General features: G+C 56.1%; 1 protein-coding gene, 1 long non-coding RNA gene and 1 other non-coding gene across 19 annotated transcripts; all 3 read left to right on the top strand.

Moving 5' to 3' along the window:
- Positions 1–2537: 2537 nt before the first annotated feature.
- On the top strand, positions 2538–5078 carry LOC148107732 (uncharacterized). The gene is made up of 3 exons (XR_015721733.1): positions 2538–2715; positions 4059–4191; positions 4898–5078. It is a non-coding gene; the product is annotated as an uncharacterized LOC148107732 (long non-coding RNA).
- Positions 5079–6417: 1339 nt separating this feature from the next.
- Positions 6418–6524, top strand: LOC123779271 (U6 spliceosomal RNA). Its single transcript, XR_006776154.1, has one exon. It is a non-coding gene; the product is annotated as a U6 spliceosomal RNA (small nuclear RNA).
- Positions 6525–6800: 276 nt separating this feature from the next.
- Positions 6801–22785, top strand: LOC123779253 (uncharacterized). 17 transcript variants are annotated; one of them, XR_015721904.1, is made up of 12 exons: positions 6801–7107; positions 10324–10885; positions 11379–11502; positions 13538–13630; positions 14572–14666; positions 16350–16448; positions 17457–17589; positions 19104–19217; positions 19439–19594; positions 19878–19947; positions 20053–20153; positions 20710–20730. XR_015721904.1 is itself a non-coding variant. In XM_087856246.1 (12 exons), exons 1-11 carry the CDS (start codon positions 6810–6812, stop codon positions 20789–20791), a joined length of 1878 nt encoding a protein of 625 aa, XP_087712372.1. In that variant the 5' UTR covers positions 6801–6809; the 3' UTR covers positions 20792–20811; positions 21662–22785. The 17 variants fall into 17 exon arrangements, 12 of the variants coding, with proteins under 12 accessions (XP_087712372.1, XP_087712373.1, XP_087712371.1 ...); XR_015721903.1 differs by having other exon boundaries at positions 19875–19947; XM_087856246.1 differs by lacking the exon at positions 19878–19947 and adding an exon at positions 21662–22785 and having other exon boundaries at positions 11382–11502; positions 20029–20153; positions 20710–20811.
- Positions 22786–23290: the final 505 nt, after the last annotated feature.

The following is a 23290-nucleotide window of genomic DNA, read 5'->3' as shown; positions in this document are numbered from 1 at the left end:
AAGGGCCCCGAGGAAGTAGCAGAATGATGAATGATGGAACAAACCGAGCTTTACCTTCAAGGGTCCTGGGCATTTTTGCTGTGAGCCCCCTTCCTTGACTGCCACCCTGGAGAGTGGACAGCCACTCCCAGAGGTCCTCAGATTTGGGCCGGTTCCTGGGCCAGCTGGAGAGCTGGTATTCCATTTACCCTGGCCTCAACTTAACTTGGCAAGGCCACTTTACCGAGCAGTGTAGATGAGGCCCACCTAGGAGTGACCCCATGGGGCAGTACTGCTCCCCTCCCTGGGGACTTGGGGGCTCCCTCTCTTCCCAGTGAGGAGGAGAGGGTGTTCTGCACCGAGGCCTGTCTGGGGCATGTTATTTGCACTCCAAATTGTGTCAAGTGACAGTTGCTGATGCATTTCCCAGTTCCTTTTATTTTTTTTTAAATTTTAATTTATTTTTAATTCTTATTTAAACAAATTTTTTTCCTTTTTTTTTTTAAGAAAACTTTTTATTGTGGAAATGTCCAATGTCCACAAGAGCCGAGCACATGGGGGCCCTCGTGGTACATCACTCAGCTTCGACAGCCCTGGCAGTACGGGGCCCTGCGTGTGCCAGTGAGGGTTAGGGAGACAGGCACAGGGAGACAGCTCACTGACAGCTCAGAAATCCCAGGCATCCCAACACAGAAGGGTGTCTAAGTCACCACAATGCTGACAGTACCCACAGCATCATTTCCTACCCCTCAGTATCACCATGGGCCTTCTGGGCCGAGGGGACCCTTTCCTTTTTTAATGCTTCATCACTTCACAAATAACTTCCAGAACTCTGTAAGACAAAAGGGATAGCACCCTTTTTTTTTTTAATTCATTTATTCATTTGACAGAGAGAGAGAGACAGCCAGCAAGAGAGGGAACACAAGCAGGAGGAGTGGGAGAGGAAGAAGCAGGCTCTCATCAGAGCAGGGAGCCCGAAGCAGGGATCGATCCCAGGACCCTGGGAACAGGCCCTGAGCCAAAGGCAGACGCTTAACGACTGGGCCACCCAGGCACCCCATGGGATAGCATCCTCTGACTGCAGCCAGCTACGTGTCACCTGCTGTGCCTGAATCTGGAACACATCCGCCTTGGAAATGCTGCCTCTGGGTTTCAAGTACCCCTCAAACAGATTCCAGCCTGTTGTTACTTCATCTTTTTTGAGCACTGCATCGTCAAGGTGCTGTATTTGGAAGGAGCCTTTGAGATCTTTGATACTCACAATTTTCTCAAATGCAACATAGCCATTTTTCTTTGCTCCGTAATTACAAAACATTTTTATTTTTTGATTTATAAATACCCATTAGAATCATCAATTTGATAAATTTTTAAAATTCTGCATCATCTGTTTTTTTCCAACGTCTTTGTAGCTACACTTGCCTTCAGCGTTTATCCCCTTGTGAACTGCATCAAATGTCGTTCATAAATGTCAGCAAATGTGAAAATACTGTCCTATGTCCCCTTAGGAAAATGCAGTGCTCCAAGTTCTTATTACAGAATATTGGATGAAGTCTTTCTCTGATTGTGAATATATTTCCTCTTTGTCCTTAGAAATATGAATTTGAGAAAGTGGATCATGGTTATGGTCAGTTGCAGACCCACCAAGACTCCTCTCATTGCAGCTAAAGGGAGGGTGGGTCTTGGCAGGGGACAGGTAGCAACTGTCCAATTCGAATCCAAATTCCTCCACTGATGTTGGTTTCCCTGTGGAAGGAAACGCTTCTGGCCCTGTCACCTAAGGCAACGTCTTTAAACTGGGGCCTCCGACTCATTAGCGGCTGTAATATTGTGTTGGAATGTTGTAACTGGCATTTTAAAAAATGAGGTAGAATTAAGGTTTCCAAGTAAAATACAGGACAACCAGTTACATTTGAATTTCAGTTACAAAACAAATAATTTCTTTTACTATAAATATATCCCAAATATTTGTGTGGGATGTACACATACTAAGAGAAAAAAAAAAGTCATTGTTATTTATCCGAAATTCAAATACAACTGGGAGTCCTGTATTTTATTACGGAATCTGGCAAGCCTAGGTAGCCTAGAACAGAAACTTGCAAAAGGGGTCAGGCTCACATGTAGGCAAGTACTGGGGCACACTGGGATGTATTTCTTGCTGTGGGTTGGAGCCCGCAGTGTGAGAGCCCTGTCCCAGCACCTGTGAGTGTTTACCAGCGCCTGATGCTAATAAGGGGCCCCTGGGCTGCTCTGATGATTTTCGTCATTCTCTTCTCTGCCTTTTTGGGGGAGGGGGAGGATTTTTCTTGAAAGAACTCACAGTCTTCAAATGTTTATTGAAACCTCACTCAGAACCTTTTTACCCGTTGATGAGCTCTCACCTGTCTCCTGAGGGGGACACCTCAGTCCCGCTCTCTGGGCCTCACCTGGGCGGAGGTGCCACCAGGTGGGCAAAGCACCCAACGCCAGCGGACACTTCCACCGCTGGCCGCCAGGTGGAGACACGCGGCCGCGGTCTCCGCAGAGCGAGGCGCAGGCGCGGACAGGGGCCTGGAGACCGAGCCTCGCACCCGTGGTCCCCTGTGCCCCTCGCAGCAGCCGGGGCCGGGTCCTTCCCTCGCCCGATTCTGCAGCCGGGCGTACAGCGGCCCGGACGTGTTGGAGAACCTGGCCGGGGAAGCGGGGCTGGCGAACGCGGGGTGTGGGGGGCCAGTCCTGCCGGGACCCTCAGGCCTGCAGGTGCGGCCCCGGGGCACCGGGCACCGTCTCCGGAGGGGGCGGCGGCCTGCTCGCCAGAGCCGAGCCCAGGGGCTGCGGGGCGTGACCGGTAGTGCCTCGGGTGCCCAGGCCTGGGCGGGGAGGAGGGGGTATTCCACCGGCGGCCCCTCGCTGCCCGCTCTGCGCCCCCCCCCCCCCCCGTTCTGAAGTTCTGAACCTGCCTCCCCTCCTGGCGCAGCACGCTGCTTCCTCCCACCCGCTGGCCCCTTCCCTTGACCTTATGTATTTAAACTCTTAAAATATTTAGTGTCCCCCACTCCTTCACACTGCTGCAAGCGGATTCCTCGTGAGGTATTTCTGTGCTTTTTGCCCCTTCCTCTCTCCTGAGTATGGGGTCCCAGGCTCCACACCCCTGTCTCCCCCCTCCGCTCTCCTGCCCTGTGGCAGTGTCCAGGCTGATGGAGTCTGCCAATGGAGGAAGAGGAGAGGCTGCGGGTTTCGGGGGCTGGGAGGCCATGGCCTGCGTCCACACTGATCCTCTTGGGGGCTCTGCCGGCAGGGAGCGTGAAGGAGGGTGAGGATTGGAGCATCTGTCCCCGTCCTTGGGTCCCCGCCATGTCTCTTTAGGGTTCTAGGAGAGAGAAGAGGCGCGTCTCTAGCCTCCGGCCACGGGGCGTGGGTTGGATCCGTCGGACTCAGAACCAATAAATGAAGGAGAGCTTTCTTACAACTGGTTGGACAGACTGAGCCTGGGCTCTGGGGTCTGGGGTCACACGCACATGCCATCTTCTCCTCCCAGGGCCAGCTGCTCATCCCTGGCCTGGCCTCCACTAGGCCCCACACCCCCCTCAGCCAGCAGCCCTGGGGGCTGGAGGTGGGGGGTAGACACAGGTGCAGATTCTGAAAGGGAAAGTTGGGCACCACCATGAATAAGGAAAATTTCACAATTTTGTAGTGGGTATGTTGCAGAATTTCCCCGCCTTCATAGGAATTCAGGATGAGGGAGAGACGATCCCAGTGTCATTCTGACTTCTGCAGAGTAGTGGGGCTCCAAGGGGCACCCGAGGGGAAAGACTCTTCTCTCCTGGCACCAGCCCCTCTCAGGCAACACCCTGGGAACAGCCACTGCGAAGCTTCGGGCCTTTTTTCATGGAAATATGATTGCTCATGGGGGCAGTGGGGGACACTGCTGTCAGGCCCACTGCTCCCAAGAGGGGAGCAAAGCCTGGGGAGTCGCCCAGCCTGAGTTGGAGGGCCTTAAAGGGCCCCGGCCCAGCCCCCCAGTCTAGGAGGAGGGGTACGGGGGCGGGGCTCAGAGGTGCTTTCATCCACCTGCTCGCTCATTCATTCATTCATTCATTCAGCAACTCTTGACCTGGATGCCCAGAGTATCCGCCAGGCACCTGGACTCAGTGGCGAACCCGGGCCTGAGCTCACACAGCTGACCAGCCTTCAGGAAGAGTGACGCTGACCGGCAATGACGTAGACAAGGTCCAGGTCAGGGGGCCCATGTGGGGCTGTTTTGCTCTTGTCTTGGGGGCTGGCCTGCCTCCTGGAGGGGGAAGGGGAGAGTGAGGGAACGGGATGGGCAGGAGCACTGAGGAATTAGGTAGTTGGGGAGGTGGGATGGGCCAAAACGTGTTTAGGACTTCAAGGTCCCCTCATAATTGTGACCGAGTCTTGGGCAACAGGAAAGCAGCTGGGTAGGGTGAGTAGACCAGATCTGCATTTGAATGCCAAGACCAGGGCTGGCAGGGGGGCCAGAGAGTTCGTGCAGGAGGACGCTCTTGCTGTCGCAGGACGCAGGACGCTTGGATGGGGCAGCGGCGGGAACAGAGGCAAGGAAGCGAATTTCATACGCTTTGGGAGGGAGGACTTTGTATCAAAGGCTGGAATCAGCGGGGCTGGGGGCTGGGCGGGTTATCTCTGTCCAGCTAGATGGGAGTGTGTTTCTGTCTTTGACGGCGCCCTCATCTCTAGGATTCCCCGAGCACTTGTTTTGTTTTTGATTGGCCTCCACTTTTTCTGTCCCCAAAACCTGTATTCTGTGGGCCAGGGAGCCGTTGTAGAATTTGCTGCTTGCTAAAAATATTTATTTCAGCTATATAATCAGTTGCTGGTAAGTATTCAAAGATGTGTTTGGGATTCCACTGAGCGTATCTTCAAGTGAACTCAAGAGAAAATTCTGTTTATTTTCCAACAGAAAATGGTTGAGTATGGGGCGCCTGGGTGGCACAGCGGTTAAGCGCCTGCCTTCGGCTCAGGGCGTGATCCCAGTGTTCTGGGATCGAGCCCCACATCAGGCTCTTCTGCTATGAGCCTGCTTCTTCCTGTCCCGCTCCCCCTGCTTGTGTTCCCTCTCTCGCTGGCTGTTTCTATCTCTGTCGAATAAATAAATAAAATCTTAAAAAAAAAATAAAAGAAAATGGTTGAGTAGATCACGGTTTGTCCTCACAAGGGAACATGCAGCCAGAGCAGGGAATGAGGACTATATGCGTGGCCACAAGCAGTGCGACGGTGTATGGTCGTGGCTGGCAGAGTCGTGGTGAAGGTGTACAGATGTTCCCACCCCGATCCTCCGGGACATGTGAATATGGGACGTGGAGAAAGGGACAGTGCAGATGTGATTAAGAGTGTCCCACTGGCATCACGTGAGTCCTTCGCGGTGGGCAGCTTTTCCCAGGTGTGGTCAGAGGGAGAGAGCTGATGACCGGTCAGAGATGCGACCTTGCCGGCTTTTATGACAAGGCCTCTACGTGTGTGGTAATTTGTTACAGAAGCGACAGGACACTACTACGGGCTGCGTGGGGTCCAGGTAGGAGACCCCCAGCATGTCCTGGGAGATCTCTGGCTAGTGGCTAAGAACTGCCATCTGGGTCGAAGTAGGTCCAGGTTTCCACGTTGGATGCGTAAGGCAGAGCCGGCCTGTCAGGTCAGAGCACAGAGGGGGCACCGTTCGGTCACGGCAGCTGGAAAGCAGGTTCTCCGGAGGAGAAAGGTGCCACCGTATCCCCACTTCCCACCACAGTGGCTGGAAGCCGCTCCGGGGTCTGGGTGATGCGGCTGGCGGCGCTGTTCCGCGAGGCCTCCTGGGAGGTGAGCAGCAGCTTCTCGAGCGTGCCGACCACCAGCCTGGGCAGTGAGCGCTTCCAAGGAGAGAAGCTTTCCAGAACCACAGCAGTGATCACGCCGTTGTCAGCGAAAAAGAAACCACAGCTAGAGACTGAAAGCAGGGACTTGCACACTTACACATCTGTGTTCACAGGAGCCTAAAGACGCAAGCAATCCGAGCGTCCATCGACACATGAGTGGCTAAACAGAGGAGGGGTCTGTGCACACGATGGAGAATTACTCAGCCTTAAAAAGGAAGGAAACTCTGCTACAACACAGATAAAGCTTGAGGCCGTGGTGCCAGTCACACAAGGACAAATACTGCACGATTTCACTCCTGTGAGGTCCCTAGAGGGGTCAGAAAGCAGGGTGGCAGATGCCAGGGGCTGGGGCAGGGGGGAACAGGGTTTCCTGTTAATGGGGACGTTTTTGTTTGCAATGACCAAAAAGTTCTGGAGATGGATGGTGGTGACGACTGCTCAACTTAGTTAATGGGTACTACTCCACAGCACTGAACGCCACACTTACAGACCATTAGAGCGGTAGCTTCCGTGTGTGTGTGTGTGTGTGTGTGTGTGTGTGTGTGTGTGTTTCAGTATAATAAAAAAAAGAGTTCTCACTTCAGCAGCATATATGCTAACAGTAGACCGATACTGAGAGGATTAGCACGGCCCCTGCATGACAATGACACACAAATTCGTGAAGCGTTCCACATTTAAAAAAAGAAGATTTATTTATTTATTTGGGGGAGAGAGCACAAGCAGGAGGAGGGGCAGGCTGCCAGAGGGAAAGGGAGAAGCAGACTTTCTGCTGAGTGGGGAGCCCAAAATGGGGCTTCCTCCCAGGACCCTGAGATCATTACCTGAGCCGAAGGCAGACACTCACCTGACTGTACCACCCAGGCGCCCCAACACCCATATTTTTAGACACAGAGGAAATTTCTCTGACAGTCACCAGCTTCCTCCCATTTATTTCTATTGTTTGGTGGAGATAGATAAAACCCCATGACTTGCAAGCCTGCGAGAGGGTGTCTGTGGGACCAGGCTGCTGTCGGGCACACAGGCAGAGCAATGGACTGGGTGAAAAGAAAGGGCCGCTGGGGCGAGAAGAAACCCAGGCTGGAGGGCAAAGAAGCAGGGAGCGAACACCAGCAAATGCTGCCCAGTGAGGCTCAGGGGCACAGGAGGCAACAGCCCAAAGGCCACCCTCCGAAGCCAAAAAGGAGGATTGTGGGGCTTCTGGGCACATTGCACAGAAATAAAAGACCTCAAGATGCCGTTCATCTGACAGAAATTTCCAAAGGTATGGGTCTAGCTGTATATATTTCTTTTAAAGATTTATTTATTTGAGAGAGAGTGAGTGAATGCGCGAGAGAGCATGAGCAGGGGGGAAGGGCAGAGGCAGAGGGAGAAGCAGGCTTCCCGCTGAGCAGGGAGCCTATGTGGGACTTCATCCCAGGACCCTGGGATCATGGCCTGAGCTGAAGGCAGACGCTTCACCAACTGAGCCCCCCAGGCACCCCTGGGTCTCACCTTTATATCCGGCATAAGCCTTTGTCTCGTTCCTTCCTTTTTTTGCACACGTATGTATCCTTTCGTTCAATATTTACTGCATATGCCTGCGTCCTGGATGTCTCTCTGGGCGCCTGGAGGGAACCAGGCACAGTGAGAAGATGCCTCCTTCCCATGCCTGGGGGACCCCACATGGTGAGTGGGGCTGGCTCGCTGACCACCACCACGCACCACGTGGCGGGCTGTCACGGGGCTGGGGCGGGCTGCTGAGCCCACGGGGCTCTGACACCATGCGGGGGAGCAAGGGAAGGACCAAAGCAGAGTGAACCAGCCCGTAGTCATCACACCTGTGAGATGCACCTCACCATTTCAAAGCTGATGAAACCTTTGCCCAGGGACCCACGGCAGGTGAGAAGGTCACGGTTCAAATCCAGGCCGGCAGGGCTGGCTGCTACTTGTGCCCCAGGGTCTAGGGCTGTAGGAGCGAGAGGAGAGGGGCCTGGGGCGGGGAAGGAGTGTGTGTGGAGGGTCTGTGTATGAGCCTTATTTGTGTCCCCGTGTCCCAGCATGAGTCCGTGCCCAGGAAAGCTCGCTGCATGACCCTGAGTGGAGCAGCAGGGCTGGGGCCGGCTGGTGATTAAGGCTCTGGTCCATAATGGGTTTGCGGGACGAGCTGGCACCTTTATAATCCAGGGAATGTTTTCCTAAAGAGAAAATGCTTCAGACTTTCCCTGAGGTCAGTGGGAAGTTGCAGAATTGCCATGGGAGTGTGGGGTCATGGGGGGGGGGTGTCACCAGCTGCCTTTCTGTCTCTGGCATCTGGATGGTGACTGGCATCATCACCCAAGAGGGGACAAGTGTTTATCAGCTGATTCACGGGTGATGGGATCTTGGAGGGTCTCTCGTATCCTCACTAGCCTTGTGCCTGGTGACCTTGGGGCAGCCTGGCCAGGACAGTCACTTTTCAGATGCATTTCACTTTTTCTCTCAGGCCAGCTGTTGCTGGCCCCACGTGTTGCTGGCCTGTCATGGCGGGAGATGGTCAGGTGGCCGAGAGCAGCCAAGCTGGGCATAGCTCGATGGGCCTGCATGGGGCATGTGTGGGTGCAACAGTGGACCCCTCATGTCTGCCTTTGCCTGCCTGACCCATCCCCCCCAGTATCTTTGCTAAAGAAATGGTACCAACGCTGCCATGTTTGTACGGAACCCAGGAGACCTCAGGACTCTGTAAGGGCAGCTCTTCTGGTTTGGGGTAGGGGGATGATGGCCCCCTACCCAGAAAACAGCCAGGTTGGTGCAGGATACGCAGGAGCTCCATGTTGGAGGGAGAGGGGCAAGCACGCTCTAGAGCAGTGCTGCCCTGGGGAAATAGAGCTGGAGCTGTTTCCAGGAGTCACTGTAAAGATATAAGAAGAAATAGGTGAAATTAATTTTAGTAATACGTTTTATTTAGCCCAATGCAGCTGACGTATTTCAGCATGTTTCAACATTCCATCAATATTAGAATTAAGATATTACACATTCTTTTTTTTTTTTTTTCCCTGCTAAGTCTTTGAAATCTGGCGTGTGGTCTACCCTGACAGCACAGCTCGGTTTTGACATTTCAAGGGCTCAGTGGCCACGTGTGACTTGGGGATGCCGTGCTGGACGGTGCAGCTCTGGGAGGAGGGGGTGTGACCCCTGAGCAGCCCTGCATTTGGTAAAAACCTGCGGCTACAGCTCCTAGTCTCAAGTCTGATCTAATTAATTACTATCAACAAGGAGCTACCGATGAGAAGTGAGTGGATAGGGACGCTTCACCCTCAAAATAGTTACATGCCATGGAAAGCTGTCCTGTTTTGGTTCAAAATAGTTTCCATTCCATACTCCACTCCTCCTCAATTCTTTGTATTATTATAAGTTCAGCTGCTTTCACTGAGAGACCCAACGAACTAGTGGCTTAAGATAAAGCAGGATAAAATTTGCTTCTCTCATGGAAGATTTGAGTAGGTGGTTCGGAGCTCCTCAGTACTCAGAGACCCAGACCTCTCCATTGTACTCCTCCACTATCCTCCACGTGGGGTTCCTGTCTCATGGCTCAGGATGGCTGCCCAGGTCCTGGCATCACATGTACATTCCAGCTGTCAGGAGGAATAGGAAAGGGAAGGACATGCATTTGCCCTTGACAACAGAAAGACACTTTGAGCCCCAACTTTAAATATAAATGCCCTCTCATTTTGAAATTTCCAGGAGAAGTTAAAGTTCAAAAATGCCCTTTCAAGTTGAAGTCCAGAAGAATTGGTGTCCAAGTGTTCAAGTGCTTTGGACAAGCCTGCCCAATTCCTCTTTCAGTTTTGAGTCTCACTGGAGCCTGCCTCCTGCAGTTACAGGCTGGACAGTCCTGCTGAGGCTCCTCTGGGATCCAAAGCAGAATCCTTCCCTTCCCATCTCTCCCTCTGGGCACAGCGGGAGGTCCGGGACCAGCACCATTAGCACCTCCTGGGAGCGTGTCAGAAATGCACATTGTAACCGGGGGCTGGAATGAGCCCTCCAGGTGGTCCTGATGTGTGTTCTTTCTGAGACCACTTGCTGGAACATCTTCCACTAACTCTGCTGGGCCTCCCTCTCCTTGCCTCCGGTGGGGAAAGTACCTTTCCTGTCTCCGTGTGTGGTGAGCAAACCCACAGCTGATGAAGTCACGGACCGTGCATAGCCCTGGGAACTTCCAGGCTCACGGGAAGAAACTGCTGGGGGTAACGTTTTTCTGCTCCAAGGTGACACAGTGGAAGAAAGCCTGCTGGTCTTCTGCAGTCATTGTAACAAACCTGTGGCTTCTGATCCTGAGTGGCCACAAGGAACTTCATTCCCAAAGGCTCTTGAGACATTCCCCTGGTGTTCTTGCTGGTTCCCCTGATGGATGAGCTCCGTACAGCTCAGCCCATCTCCACCCTACTCCAGGCGCCCCCCCCCCGTTCTCCAGGTCTTCCAAGCCCCCCATGGAGCCATCCTTCGGGTTCCTTTCTTCCAGGCTTCTCCGAGTTGGTCCAGGAGGGGCAGTTCCTGGAAGCCTACCAGAGCATCTCGGCGCTGGCGGAGGAAGGGCAGGGCTGCAGCCCCCGGTACGAGGTTTTGGCCCAGAGCATGTGGCAGGTTGTTCAGCAGGCTCTGGAGGGCACTGGGCCCAGCCAGGAGCTGGAGCGGAAGCTCCAGGCCGTGCTGGCCACTGTGGACTGGACACAGGACAAGGACCAGAGCTGGGAGGCCGGCGCCCTCCAGGACGGCCCGGTTGCCACCTGGGCCGGTCAGCTGCAGAAGCTGCTGAGAAGCGACGCTGAGGCCCGAGTGCCCACCCTGGGCCCCAAGGACGCACTGGACCCATACCTGGAGAAACTAGACAAGGCTGTGAGACGTGGCCTGGGGTCCCCGCGGGCACGCCTGTTGGGGACACGCCTCTGGGAGGACTACAGCATGTACTTCCAGGAGGCTCTTCTCAGCCGCCTCTTCGAGCTCACGGACTCCTGCGGCACCAGTCTGAAAAGCCGTCAGGTTCTGTACACCTGGGGCAAGATGAACTTGTTCAGGCAGCCGGGGTGAGTCTTCCTGCGGGAGCTTGGGGTGCTGGGTGAGGCCACTGCCCTGGGCGAGGGCCCTCAGGCAGGCTGTGTCAACAGAGAGCCTTTGGAGGGGCCACCTGGGCAGGACTGGTGGTTGGAAAAGTGTGGACGCAGCTGGCCTTGGGGACAGCGTGTGCACACGCGTGTGTTAGTGTGTGCCAGCGTGTCTGTTGTGTAGCATGTGTATGGGTGGGTTAGCACGTTAGGGTGTGTGTGTGTGTGTGTGTGTGTGTGTGACCACTGAGACTTGTCTACACCCATGGACCTCATGCCCCCATTTCTCAACCCCGGCTGCCCTCTCCAGTCACTGGGCCTTGTGCAGGGGTGGGGGGCGGGCAGCACAGGCTGGGGAGGGGGCAAGGCCCAGCCTGGGGTCCACTGCCCTTAGCACCGAGCTGTCCTCCACACCCCAGCCCCTCTCCCCAGCCCCAGCTCAGCTCTTTGCCCCTCATGGCTCCTTCCAACCCAGCAGGAAGACACTCGTGAAAGCACCTCCCACCTCCCAGGAGCCCACGGTCTGGCACCTCTTGGACCCCGTGATGTTTGTTACCTGGATGTCCAAAATGCAGAAGGAGCTGGTGGGGCTGATCCAGGTAAATGGATCCAGGAGTAACCGTCACCCAGAGACCTCCTTGTCCTGCGTCTGGGGCACAGCGGGCGGGGAGCTGGGCCAGGGTGGGCCCCCTGGTGGTGGGGCTGCGGGGGTGCTGGGGCTGCAGGGGTGGTGGGGCTGCGGGGGTGGTGGTGTATTGGTTCTGGCCCTTGAGCGCCATCACATGGGACATAACAGTGGCCGTCACTCTGCGGTGAGAGGAGCTTGTCTAGCGGGCCTGTAGGGAGAGCACCAGACCGGAGGATGCTGCCTTGACAAGTAAGGGTGGTCTGGCTTCTTGCATACTGGCGGCCACAGCGCAGGGCAGGGCCGGTGAGCCTCAGGCGGAAAGCCAGCTGCCCTGGGGGGGGGGTGGTACACGCAGTTAATGCACCGCAGACAAGGTGAGGACTCAAGGGGACATCACAGTCTTTTCTTTCTCTTTTTTTTTTTTTAAGATTTTATTTATTTATTTGCCAGAGATAGAGACAGCCAGCGAGAGAGGGAACACAGCAGGGGGAGTGGGAGAGGAAGAAGCAGGCTCATAGCGGAGGAGCCTGATGTGGGGCTCGATCCCGGAACGCCGGGATCACACCCTGAGCCAAAGGCAGACGCTTAACGACTGCGCCACCCAGGTGCCCTGGGACATCACAGTCTTGTACTGTGATCATTTTTAACAAACGTGATTTCGGTACCAGCGTTGCTGGTCTTGGCACAGACACATCAAGAAAGATGTTCTGGATACAGGGAAGCCTTCTGCCTTTCTTAGCTAACAGACTGAGAAACTAAGCTTTATGACAGTGTGCCAAAGAATTGGTATCGATTTAGCTGGAGTTTTCCAGTAACTGGTATATAAATGCCTGGCCTTTTCCTTGGCTGCAAACTCAGGGCTTTGTCTCGCTGAAGCACCTGGTTTTGAGGCCCCCTGTCCTTCCTGGTTCTCCCCGAAACTGTGGAGTTGCAGTCTGGGCTGAATGAAGGAAGACAGGGCTTACTTAGCACGCCTGCTCTTCCCCACCCCACCTGTCAATGACTGTGCCGTGTGCCAAGTGGTCCATTCAGATAGGCAGCCGGAACTAACGTGACATGTAGCCCTCCTTCTGTGTCTTACTGCGGTGATGCCGGCAAGAGGCTTAGCGGGAGTGGTGCCCATTCCATCCCCAGCACCCGTGCGAAGCAAGGGCTCGCATCAGCTGGATGTGGGGTCAGGATCCTCTCCTGGCCCAGGTGGCCAGCCACAGCTCCCTGCTGTTTGGTGGACGAGGGCAGGGCATGACAGGGATGGGGTAAGCGTGGTAAAGTACTGACTGCTGAGTCGGTGGAGAAAATTAGCTTGTAGGCTGTCCCCTTCCCCAAATAAGAAGCCCTCGGCCTGCCCAGGGAACCCAGTAAACAGGCTTCTAGATGGAGGTGCCTGGGCTAGGAGTGAGACCTGTGTGGGAGCAGAGGAAGCCAGCCTGAGGCCCACCCCCCCAGACCGCATGGCGCTGGCCGTGCTGCAACCTGGGGCGAGGAGGGCAGCTTCCCCTGGGAATCTGCCAGAGACAGCCTTTGTCATTGCCTTTGGTTGGGCCCAAGAGGTCACACTTAGGTTTTTGGCTAGGATCTGGTCCCAAATACCCCGGGTCTCCCTGGTGTCCCCTGGTCCCCAGCAGTCCATGGCCCCCATGTCCCCCAGGCCATGGGTCTCTGGGCGTCCCTCTCAGGTCTCGCCCACGGAAGGGCTCTGGCTGCCCAAGAGTGGTAGCTGCCCATCACCCCCAGGTGAATGAGTGGGCGGGACAGGGGAGAGGACCTGCCAGGAACGAGGAGGGTGCTTCACAGACACCCATGATGGCCGGAAGGCTGGAGGCCATGAAAGAGGGGGTTTACTTGGAACTGGGTCCGTCAGGGGTGGGGGATTTCAGGCCACTGCTCGACTGTCCCTGGGCTGGCTCTGGTACTCACCCTTTCTCCCATCCTCAGTCGGGGCTGGACCTGGTGTGCCCCAGAGAGGAGCATGGGGATAGAAATTGCTTTTACTGTTTTCTGGGCAGGAAGAGTTGGAAAAGTGTCTGGAAAGAGTCCTGATCCATGATCGGGAAAAGTGGGCCCAGTCTCCCCACCCAACGTTTCTCGAAATCTTCCAGGTATGCACCTGTCCGCACCTTCCCAGCCCACCACTCAGGGTCCCTGACCCCTTCCTGAGCACCTGGCCTGGTGCCACCCGGGAGTGGCCTGGAAGGACTGTGGTCTGGGGGGACTATGGCTGACGGGTGGTGGGGTGCGTATGCAACAAGGACAGGTGGCCCAGTGGAGGGCGGGGCTTCAGGCATCGAAGCGTCAGTGTCTGAGGACGACGGGCAGAGGCAAGTGGGGCCCCAGTGCAGGGCTGAGGGCATATCTTCTGGGGAGAGGCCTCTTCCTGGAATGTCTTCACTCATGAGCCTGCTCGGGCCTCAGGTAGGACCTGCACAGAGACCAGTGTCTGAGGACGCCTCGGGAAGAGGGTCAAGCAGCCCATCGGGGTGAAGGATGTTTGGCCCAGGAGGAGGCGAGGCCACCAGCGCGTGTGGTGGTGGGGGGGCTTTTTTCTTTTAAAGAGGATCTGGTGCTGGGGGGTTCTATTGCTTCTCTTGACTGCTCAGGGTTGGAGGGAGAAAAGGAGGTGATGTTAAGCATCCTCATGCCTTTATGCCAAACAACACTGTTCAGAGTGTCAGGTGGGGAGTTGGTGGCTTCAGGTGGGGCTGGGGCAGCCTCCGGGCCAAACAGGAGAAGCCTAGCCATGTGTGAAGATGAGGGTGTTGTTCAGGCTGGCTGATGGCAGGATACAGTGGAGGTTCAAGGGAGAGGGCCTGGCAAGACTGGGGGGGGGTAGGGAGGGGTAGTGAGGACCTGGTGGGAGGCATCTGCTCTGTGCCATCTGCGGAGTGGTGCAGTTGTGGGGGTGGCCGGTGCACGCCAGCCCTTCCTGCAAGGACAGCTGTGTCAGGCACAAAGTTGGGGGGGGGACACATTCTCCTGGGGTCCACTGGCTGTATGACTGGTCCCTGGGTCCCCCTGAGAGCCCACTTGCTTTGACTGACAGCTGCTGGAAAAAAATGCAGAACAACCCATGGGACCTTCTATCACCAGCCAGGTGCGAAAGATGGTTCTGGAAACATTTTCAAGGTTTCTGGAAAGGTAAGTGAAAAGGTGGTCCTTGCCCAGAGAAGGAGGCATGGGTGGCTGGGTCCACCGAACCCCAGTTAGAGTGCTGACCAAGCCTCCAACCACTGGCCACCAGGTGCTTGGCCAGTTCCCAAAGCAGGGGAACATTCTAGCGTTGGCCTTTGGTGCTCCCAGTCTGGCCAGCTTCACCTCCCACCTTGGCTCTGGAAATGTCCCATGGCGGCACCGTCTGATACGGTGACATCGTCTGACATGGCGGCTCTGGCCTCATGTGGCTGTCGAGCTAGTTCCACGGAGGGACCACAGTTAAATTTTATTTAATTGTAATTCACTGACCGTTAAACACCGCATGGGGCTGTGGCTCCCGTCCTGGACAGCAGGAGTGGGATTAGGGGGAAGCCTAGGAGGGGAGTCATGAACATGCAGGGTCGAATTTGGTCCTTATTTAAAATTCCATGTTTTGCTCATGATGGATGTTTTGGACTGACTTTAATTTTTTTTTAAAGATTTTATTTATTTATTTATTTGACAGAGAGAGACAGCCAGCGAGAGAGGGAACACAAGCAGGGGGAGTGGGAGAGGAAGAAGCAGGCTCATAGCGGAGGAGCCTGATGTGGGGCTCGATCCCATAACGCCGGGATCACGCCCTGAGCCGAAGGCAGACGCTTAACCGCTGTGCCACCCAGGCGCCCCAACTGATTTTAATTTTTAAAAATATTTCATTAAAATATTATCTCAGTTACAGATCCTGGCCAGGGACCTGGTAGACTGCCTGCCTCCCTGTTTCCTCTGCTTTTCACCGCTGGACCTGAGCCACAAACCCAGCTCTGCCCCAGCCTCAGGGTTTGGGTGGGGACCTGGCCTCTTTCCCGCTAGGCTGGGGCGGGGGTCAGCATTGTGGGCTCCTCCTGTTTCAGAGGAAGCACTGTGTAGACCACATCGCTAGGCTCGTCTCTCTGGGGCCTTCAGAGTATCTGTGTTCACCTGGGACGGGCTCCCTTACAGGCGGACATGAAGTAGGTTATTTAAGAGAGACCAGACATGTGGATTTTTCGGTGAAATCAGCCAGGCTTTAAATGTTTAGAAAATGTGGACGGGCCTCCAGGTTGATCAGCGTTCTTGGGACAGGTGAGGGCACTCCTTTTTTCCCCGTCTTTGGGGAGCAGTGTGTTGTCCCTGACCCTCTCCCTGCTCTCTGCTCTGGGGCAGCTTCAGGGGCCCAGCCCAGGCGTGGGGTGCCAGCCTCCCCTTCCCGAGAGCTCGGCACCCCCAGGCCTCACCCTGACTCTCTGGGAGGGGGGGCCAGCCCAGCTCCAGGAGCTCGCCTCCCCTCCCTCCTCTTCCTTCACTGCCGGGAAGGCGGGCGGGCCTCTCAAATACAGCATTCCCTGCAGTTCCCAAGTCCACTGGAAAAAACCACTCCCATCCTGTTCTGGAAGCATCTACCACAAATGGTCACCGAGAGCATTACATGAAAAGGTCCTTAGGAAGCATCTGGCTGTAGGGCCTGGCGCACAGCCCGCCCAAGGAAATCCTCCCTGCCTTGCCAACATCTCGGTCGCTGTCACGCACATCAGTGATTCTGCGAGGAAGCGGCAGTGAAGTGGGAGGGAGCAAGTCCTCAGGGCCTGGCTGGGTGGGGCCCGCCCGCGGGGTGGGCCGCTGGGAGGGGCTCATCTCCAGCCTCCACTGCAGGTACCAGGCGGAGGCTGTCCACCTCCTCCAGCAGAATGCCTCGGCCGCTGCCGGGGCCTTGCCCGAGGTGCACGTGCTGGCCAACTGCTGCATCCTCAGGTGTGTCGGGCGCGGCCGGGTGTGGGCGAGGTCAGAGGGTGTGTCGGGGCGCGGCGGGTGTGGGCGGGGCCAGAGGGTGTGTCGGGGTGCGGCCGGGTGTGGGCGAGGTCAGAGGGTGTGTCGGGGTGCGGCGGGTGTGGGCGGGGCCAGAGGGTGTGTCGGGGTGCGGCCGGGTGTGGGCGGGGCCAGAGGGTGTGTCGGGGCGCGGCGGGTGTGGGCGGGGCCAGAGGGTGTGTCGGGGCGCGGCCGGGTGTGGGCGAGGTCAGAGGGTGTGTCGGGGTGCGGCCAGGTGTGGGCGGGGCCAGAGGGTGTGTCGGGGCGCGGCCGGGTGTGGGCGAGGTCAGAGGGTGTGTCGGGGTGCGGCCAGGTGTGGGCGGGGCCAGAGGGTGTGTCGGGGCGCGGCCGGGTGTGGGCGGGGCCAGAGGGTGTGTCGGGGTGCGGCCAGGTGTGGGCGGGGCCAGAGGGTGTGTCGGGGCGCGGCCGGGTGTGGGCGAGGTCAGAGGGTGTGTCGGGGTGCGGCGGGTGTGGGCGGGGCCAGAGGGTGTGTCGGGGTGCGGCCGGGTGTGGGCGGGGCCAGAGGGTGTGTCGGGGCGCGGCGGGTGTGGGCGGGGCCAGAGGGTGTGTCGGGGTGCGGCCGGGTGTGGGCGGGGCCAGTGGGAGCAGGCTGGTTAGGCCGCAGGTCCATGGGGACCACCTGTGAGAAAAGCGGGTCTGACACCCCCATGTGTGTACAGAATGGCACCATTTCATAGGGAAACACCAAGCGCCAAGAGCACTGGCTGCCTCTGGGAGAGGAGTTTTCCACTGTACCTTTCGCATTTTAAGCCACGTGGTTACAACAGTCCCTAAACATAGTCAGAAAAAACAGGATGGGATAGACAGCAACAGCAGCAGAAATGGGGGAGCGTCCGGGGGTGCACAGGGTGGCACCCGCGTGGCTGGTGTGCAGCCTGGGGCTGTGGCAGGCTCTGGGCCAGGACCCATGGACCCCTTTGGTTGCCCCACCAGGAAAACGTGGCAGGAGCTGAGCCAGCAACATGTTCCGTGTGCAGACCTGGGCCTGGCTGTGCAAGGCACGATCCAGCACATTGAGGACCACAGCCGGGACAACCTCCTGCCTCGAGTCAGGGCCTTGTGCCAGGTGATGGCACCCCCTGCCCTGGCCCTGGTGTGAGGGTCTTTCCTGCTCCCAGGAAACCTAGACAGGAGATGCTTGCCTGTGTCTCCCTGGACTTGTGCCCAGCCCAGCAGAGCCTTTGCTAGGGTGACAGGGCAAGGCACTGGTCAGGTGCTGATGTTCTTGGTCAGGCCTCCAGCCTTTTCCATGCCTTTGTCTGGAGCAGAAGGGTGGGGCCACCTTCCTGCATGGACTGAGGGAGGGGCCCTGTCCCTGTGGGTGGGCTGGGTGGGGCTTGGCCTCTCTGCCCCTTCTGAGGCCTGGCTCCCTCCTCACTGAGGGCACCTCCCTTTGTCCCCTCCCCTTTCTCCACCTGTGAAACTGCTCTCCTGCCAGGCCGGCTGAGGCCTGACCCCCTGCCCCCCATCCTGGCTCTAACCCCAGTGTGTCCCCAGGCAGGTGAAGTCCCCTCACTGTGTCCCTGTGGGCCTGCCCATCTTTGTCTCCTGAGCTGTGGCTGCCACACACACCGGAGGATGAGGTCCCTGAGGATGCTCAGGGGCTGGTCCCAGAGTTGAAGTCTTGAGAGGGCAAGGTGGCCTCCCAGGATGTGGAAACCACAGGAGGGCATTTCCTGTTCAAATCTGGGGTTCAGGGCCCTGTCCTCATGGGGCTTTCTGGGTAGGAGATGGGGGGTGGTGCTGGGCGGGTCCCCATTCCTGCCACTCTATCCAGTGATTCATTTCCCACTGTGGGGACCGGCTCCTGAGACAATGGCCATTGGATTTTGCAGAGATCTGAGCACCTGGGAAGACCCAGAGATGTCATGCCCTCCCACGATGGCCTACATACTGCCTTGTCTCACCCTGGGCTGTGGCAGACATTACTAATCAACCCCAGCATTCTGTTCTGCTCTGGTCCGTGTGGAGCCGCAGGGCCCTTCTCTACACAGAGCTCCAGGCTGCCACCGCTCGCGGATCGGACTTGGCACCGTGTTTTACGGATGATGCTCAGGAGGCTGCTTCGTGTAGAGGGGGCGCTGGAGGGCTGGGTCGTAGTGGGCGTGGGACTTGCTCAGGTCCCCTGGCTAAACACCGCATGGGCTGGCCTTGCCCCTCTGCCTGTCCCCTCTGGCGTCCACTGAGAACTGAGCAGGCCCTTGTCTCATGTCTTGGGAGTCCGATCCGGAGGGAGAAAGCATCAAGGTCTGGTGCCAGGCCACGGTCCTGTGGGCACCAAGGGGGAAGGGGAGAGACCCAGGAGGCCTTGGGAGGGCTCCAGGGAGGAGGTCAAGTCAAGGGCTATGGTTTGAATCCGGAGTGCTTCCAGGAGTCCACAGGAGGAAGGTGGACAGAGCTTTGGGACAGACAGTGGATGAGCCTCTGTCTCCCTCAGCGTGGGCCCTTCTGGTCCAGGACTGTGCGCCCAGTGGGGAGGGGTGGGGGCCGCAAGGCTGGAGGAGACTAGGCAAGGCTGGGAGGGAGCACAGCCAGCTGGGTGCCTCGGGCCTCCGTGATGTCTGACCCTCCTGTCCTCAGAGTCTGCTAAGGGGCCACTTTGGGAAGAAGGACAAGGATCTGGTTGGAGCTCTGCAGTCCCTGTGGCAGGGCCTGGAGGGCTGCCCCAACATGCACTCTACTCCCGCGTACAAGGTAGGAGGCCGACTGACTTGCCAACAACTTGAGGCAGGCACCTCTGAAACCCGGCGGCTGGGGGTTCCATCTGCCTGGTGGTGGGGACAGGCCCCCGACAGGCCGGTGTGAGAGGAGTCTGCGTAGCAGCCTGCCACCCCCGTCCCGGAGGGCCAGCCGGACCAGGTCCTGGGACAGCTTTCACTCAGGCCTCTCCATCTCTTTGTCTTTTGGGGGAGCAGAGAATCATGCGAAGTTTGCACACGGTGGTCTTTGGGGAGTATGTCCAGGCCCTGGCCACCCACCTCAGAACGCTGGAGCCTGGGACGTGGGAGGGCCTCGGGGTTCAGGTGGAGACAGACACCAGGAAGTTGCACGACATCTTCACGAAGCATGGGGTGAGCCGTGGCCGCTCGGGTAGGCTGAGTGCTGGGGGGCTTTATTCTCCCTTTCCAGTTCTTGCCTCTCCTGGCCCCCTGCCTGGGCTATGTGTGCTCTCCTCACTCAAACCACAATCAGACCTGACAGCACTGGGCCTTGAATCCCGCACACAAGGCTGGGGCCACCTGCTTTCACGGCAAAGGCTGAGGTGGGGGCAGGGATGTTGCAAGCTGGGGGGAGGCAGCCCCCGCCCCCCCAGGCCAGGACAGCCTGTGGGAGCTCAGGAGGTAACATCAGCAGGACCAGGAAGCTCTGACCAGCAGTGACGGCCCTGGGGCCTGAAGGGTAGACCCGGGGTGTGGGCCTGCAGGTGGGTGAGGAAAATGGGTCCTCCCGAGAGAGGAGGCTGGGTACACAGGGCCTTGGCTCACCCACCAGCTGCTTTCTGCAGGACCTCGGCTTGACCAACCCACAGGAGTCCATCATGGGGATCTTCCAGTCCCGTGAGAACAAGAGCAGGGAGACTGTGGATGACTGGCTGGCCTCCTTCAGGGACAGATTCCCAGGTTATGTGAGGTATGAGGGAGAATAAAGGGCAGGGGGTGGGTAGAGAGGGGGAGGAGGAGCCTGCGGAGGTGGGGTAGCCAGGGGCCTTGGTGGGGGCAAGGCTGTGCTAAAGGCACAGGTCCTGAGGGTTAGTCGCTGCCAGGCACTGGGAGCCCTAGGCTGGAGTCTCACGGCTCTGTGACCCCCATTCCCAGATAGGGAAATTGGGGCCAGAGAGTAAGGGTCTTGGCACGGACTTGCCCAGAGTCCTCAGCAAAACACTGCAGGCAATGCAAGACCGTCACCCACCTGGGGTCTTAAGGGAGCCTGGTCTCCCTGCCCCCTGCTTCCAGGCTTCACTGGGCAGGACCCTCAGAGTGCTTCTGTCCTGACCTGTTCCCAGAATTCCCAGGGCTCCCTGGTAGGGTGCCTCAGAGTCCCCAGAGGGAAGGGTGGGTGGGGACTTGGGCAATCTGCTAGTGTCCCAACTGTCCTGGAAGACACTGCTCTAGGTTTCAGTCGTGCACACTCCTGGTTGCACAGACCAGGAGCTCACGGGTGCACAGAAGCTCTCCCCACTCCCCAGCATTCAGGACCAGCCATGCAGCTCTGTGGACCTGGACAAGGAGATTGAGGTCAAGGGAAGCTACTGCCGCTGCTGCTGCTGACACCCCCAGCTCTGGACAAGGTGACCACGGGTGCAAAGCTCCAGAGCACTCCTCCAGGGGAGGCGATGGGGGAGGGTCCCGCCCTGGGCAGGGTGGGGAGCCAGGTCAAGGGGCACAGTGGAGCAGGGTCCAGCTGCTTTCGGTAGACAAGGCGTCACCTTGTGCTCTAGGCCAGCAGTTCTCAGGAGCTGGTCTCAGGACCCCTTTACTCTGAGCAATTACTGAACTAAAGAAGTATAGCTAATGTGATTATACTGAAGAGCTACCGCATTAGAAATTAAAACCAAGAAATATTTAGTAATTCATTTATTTGTTAAAATTAGTAATTCATTAAAACAGAAAATTACTATTTATTAAATAACTATAAACAAAGTAAATGATAAAATGTATTATTTATATGTGACTAAATAGATTTGGAAATAAATTAGTATCTATATAAAAATAATACTAATTTAGAAATATTAATTTATTTAAAAAAAACAAACCCATAACATGTTAACATTATGGCAAATAATGATTTTTAAATGAAAAGTATTTTCTGAAATAATAACAACAAACTTAACAGTATGGGTGTCATTGGTTTATATTTTTGCAAATATCTTTGTCCGGCTTACCAGGAGGCAGGTGGACCCTTGTGTCACTACTTGCATTCCATGTGTTATGACAGGCTCCGAAGTATGCAAGGGAGGTCCAGCCTCTCATATTCTAGTTACTGTTGGGGAAGGGGAGGGTATTTTGATGCCTCTTTTCAGTATCTGTTCTTCTTGGATACCAGACCCAAACTGGACAGGTGGTAGTTTATTAAAGATTAGAACATGGATTCTGAAACGTGCTTGATGAATTTTATGACATTTACATGCTCTGTTGCAGTAAAATCCATTGGTCTTGCACTTTGAATGGCTCCTCTACCCGTACGTGAATTTGTGACATCGAGTGTTTGTCACCTGGCAGATACCAGTTCACAGAGTGATGCGGATCCTGGTGTCGGCACGTCTTCTCATCCAGAAAGCACCGCTGTTAACACCGCCATCAGCTTCACCAGGAGAGTTTGTAGCTGGTGGGAATCCCAGGCTCACAGCAGAAGGCACAAGTTTTCCAAAATCCTGATTTTTGCTTGAGGGCTTAAATTTTTATCATTGCCAACAAATATTGCCTGTTGTTTACTTGGAAGCGGCCAGCTTACATCACTCATTCTCAAGAAAATGCCATCAACAACCGAATAGGCTGTCCATTGGTCATTCTTTCAAGTAAAAGTGGTGCAGGGACGCCTGGGTGGCTCAGTCGGTGAAGCGTCTGCCTTCGGCTCAGGTCATGATCCCGGGGTCCTGGGATCGAGTCCCGAGTCGGGTTCCCTGCTCAGTGCAGAGTCTGCTGCTCCCCCTGCTCATGCTCTTCCCCCCCAATAAAAAAAATCTTAAAAAAGGAAGCAGTGTTCCATAGAACCAGTGGCTAGTTCAGCTTGTAACTCGGTCAGATGCCCAGGTGCTTTTGCTCAGGGCAGCCACGTCTTTCACCGCGCACAAGGGCGAGCTATGAACTGGGCTTTCCTTCATGCACAATATTAAACATGTGTGTACTCAGGGTTGAGATTTAATAAAAGTAACTTTGTACCCTTTTATCAGCACATTTTAAAGTGAAACTGGATTTTTTTTCTGTGAGTGCATGATGGTGAGGAGGACTAGAATTTGCTGTCGCTGCCTTGGCGCGGGCCGAGGTTCCAGCAGCTTTATCCACTGCGGCTTTTGGGCCATGGGTGTAAATGTCCGCCCAGCGAAAAGGGCAACAATGCTTTAGTATAATGAAAAGAGTTTTGACCTCACAGGTCTCCTGAAGGATCTCAGGGCCCTAGGATTCCAGGGAACATATTTTGAGGTCCGCTGGTCTAGCTACACTGGCTGTCCCTCTGCCTGTGTGTCTGCTGGAGGTTGACCTACCTGTAATCGTTGATATTTGATCATTTCCCCCCAATAAAAATGACAAATTCATATGCTTCAGATTGTCTCTATATCTTTGCATGTTCTGTTCCACCGCCCTGGAGGGCCCTTCCCATCTGTTGAAATTCTCCTCCTTCCAGATCTGGCTCCTACACCCCCAAGTCTGTTGCTCACATTCTCCCCTGGAATGCACATCACAGTCTCCCTTCGGCCAAGAGCTGTCTCGTCTGCTCATTGACAAATGTCTTGATGGCAGAGGACCAGCCATTCTGCCTTTGTCCCCACGGGCTCTGGCAGCACCCTGGCTGCCCTGGATGGAGGTGGAAGCAAACTCTAGCTTCAGGGAGCCTTGGGCTCTGGAAGTTGTGTGACTCTGACATCCACCAGCAAAGGATCTGGGTGCCCACTTCGCAAATGGTGGCCTGATACCCAGGAGGAAGCCAATCCTTGTCAAGTCTGGACTCTTCTATCAGAAGGAGTCCCTGGGGCATTTACCCCGGAACCCAGCCACCAAGCAATAAGGCAGGCCCAGCCTTGTGGGAGGCCACGTGCCACTGTTCCAGCC

This window comes from Ursus americanus, chromosome 26, assembly GCF_024610735.1.
Source record: "Ursus americanus isolate L20-20 chromosome 26, mUrsAme1.1.p, whole genome shotgun sequence".
NCBI classification, from domain to species: Eukaryota; Metazoa; Chordata; class Mammalia; order Carnivora; family Ursidae; genus Ursus; species Ursus americanus.
The sequence above is the reverse complement of the archived record's forward strand: the minus strand, read 5'-3'. Positions and strand labels throughout refer to the sequence as shown.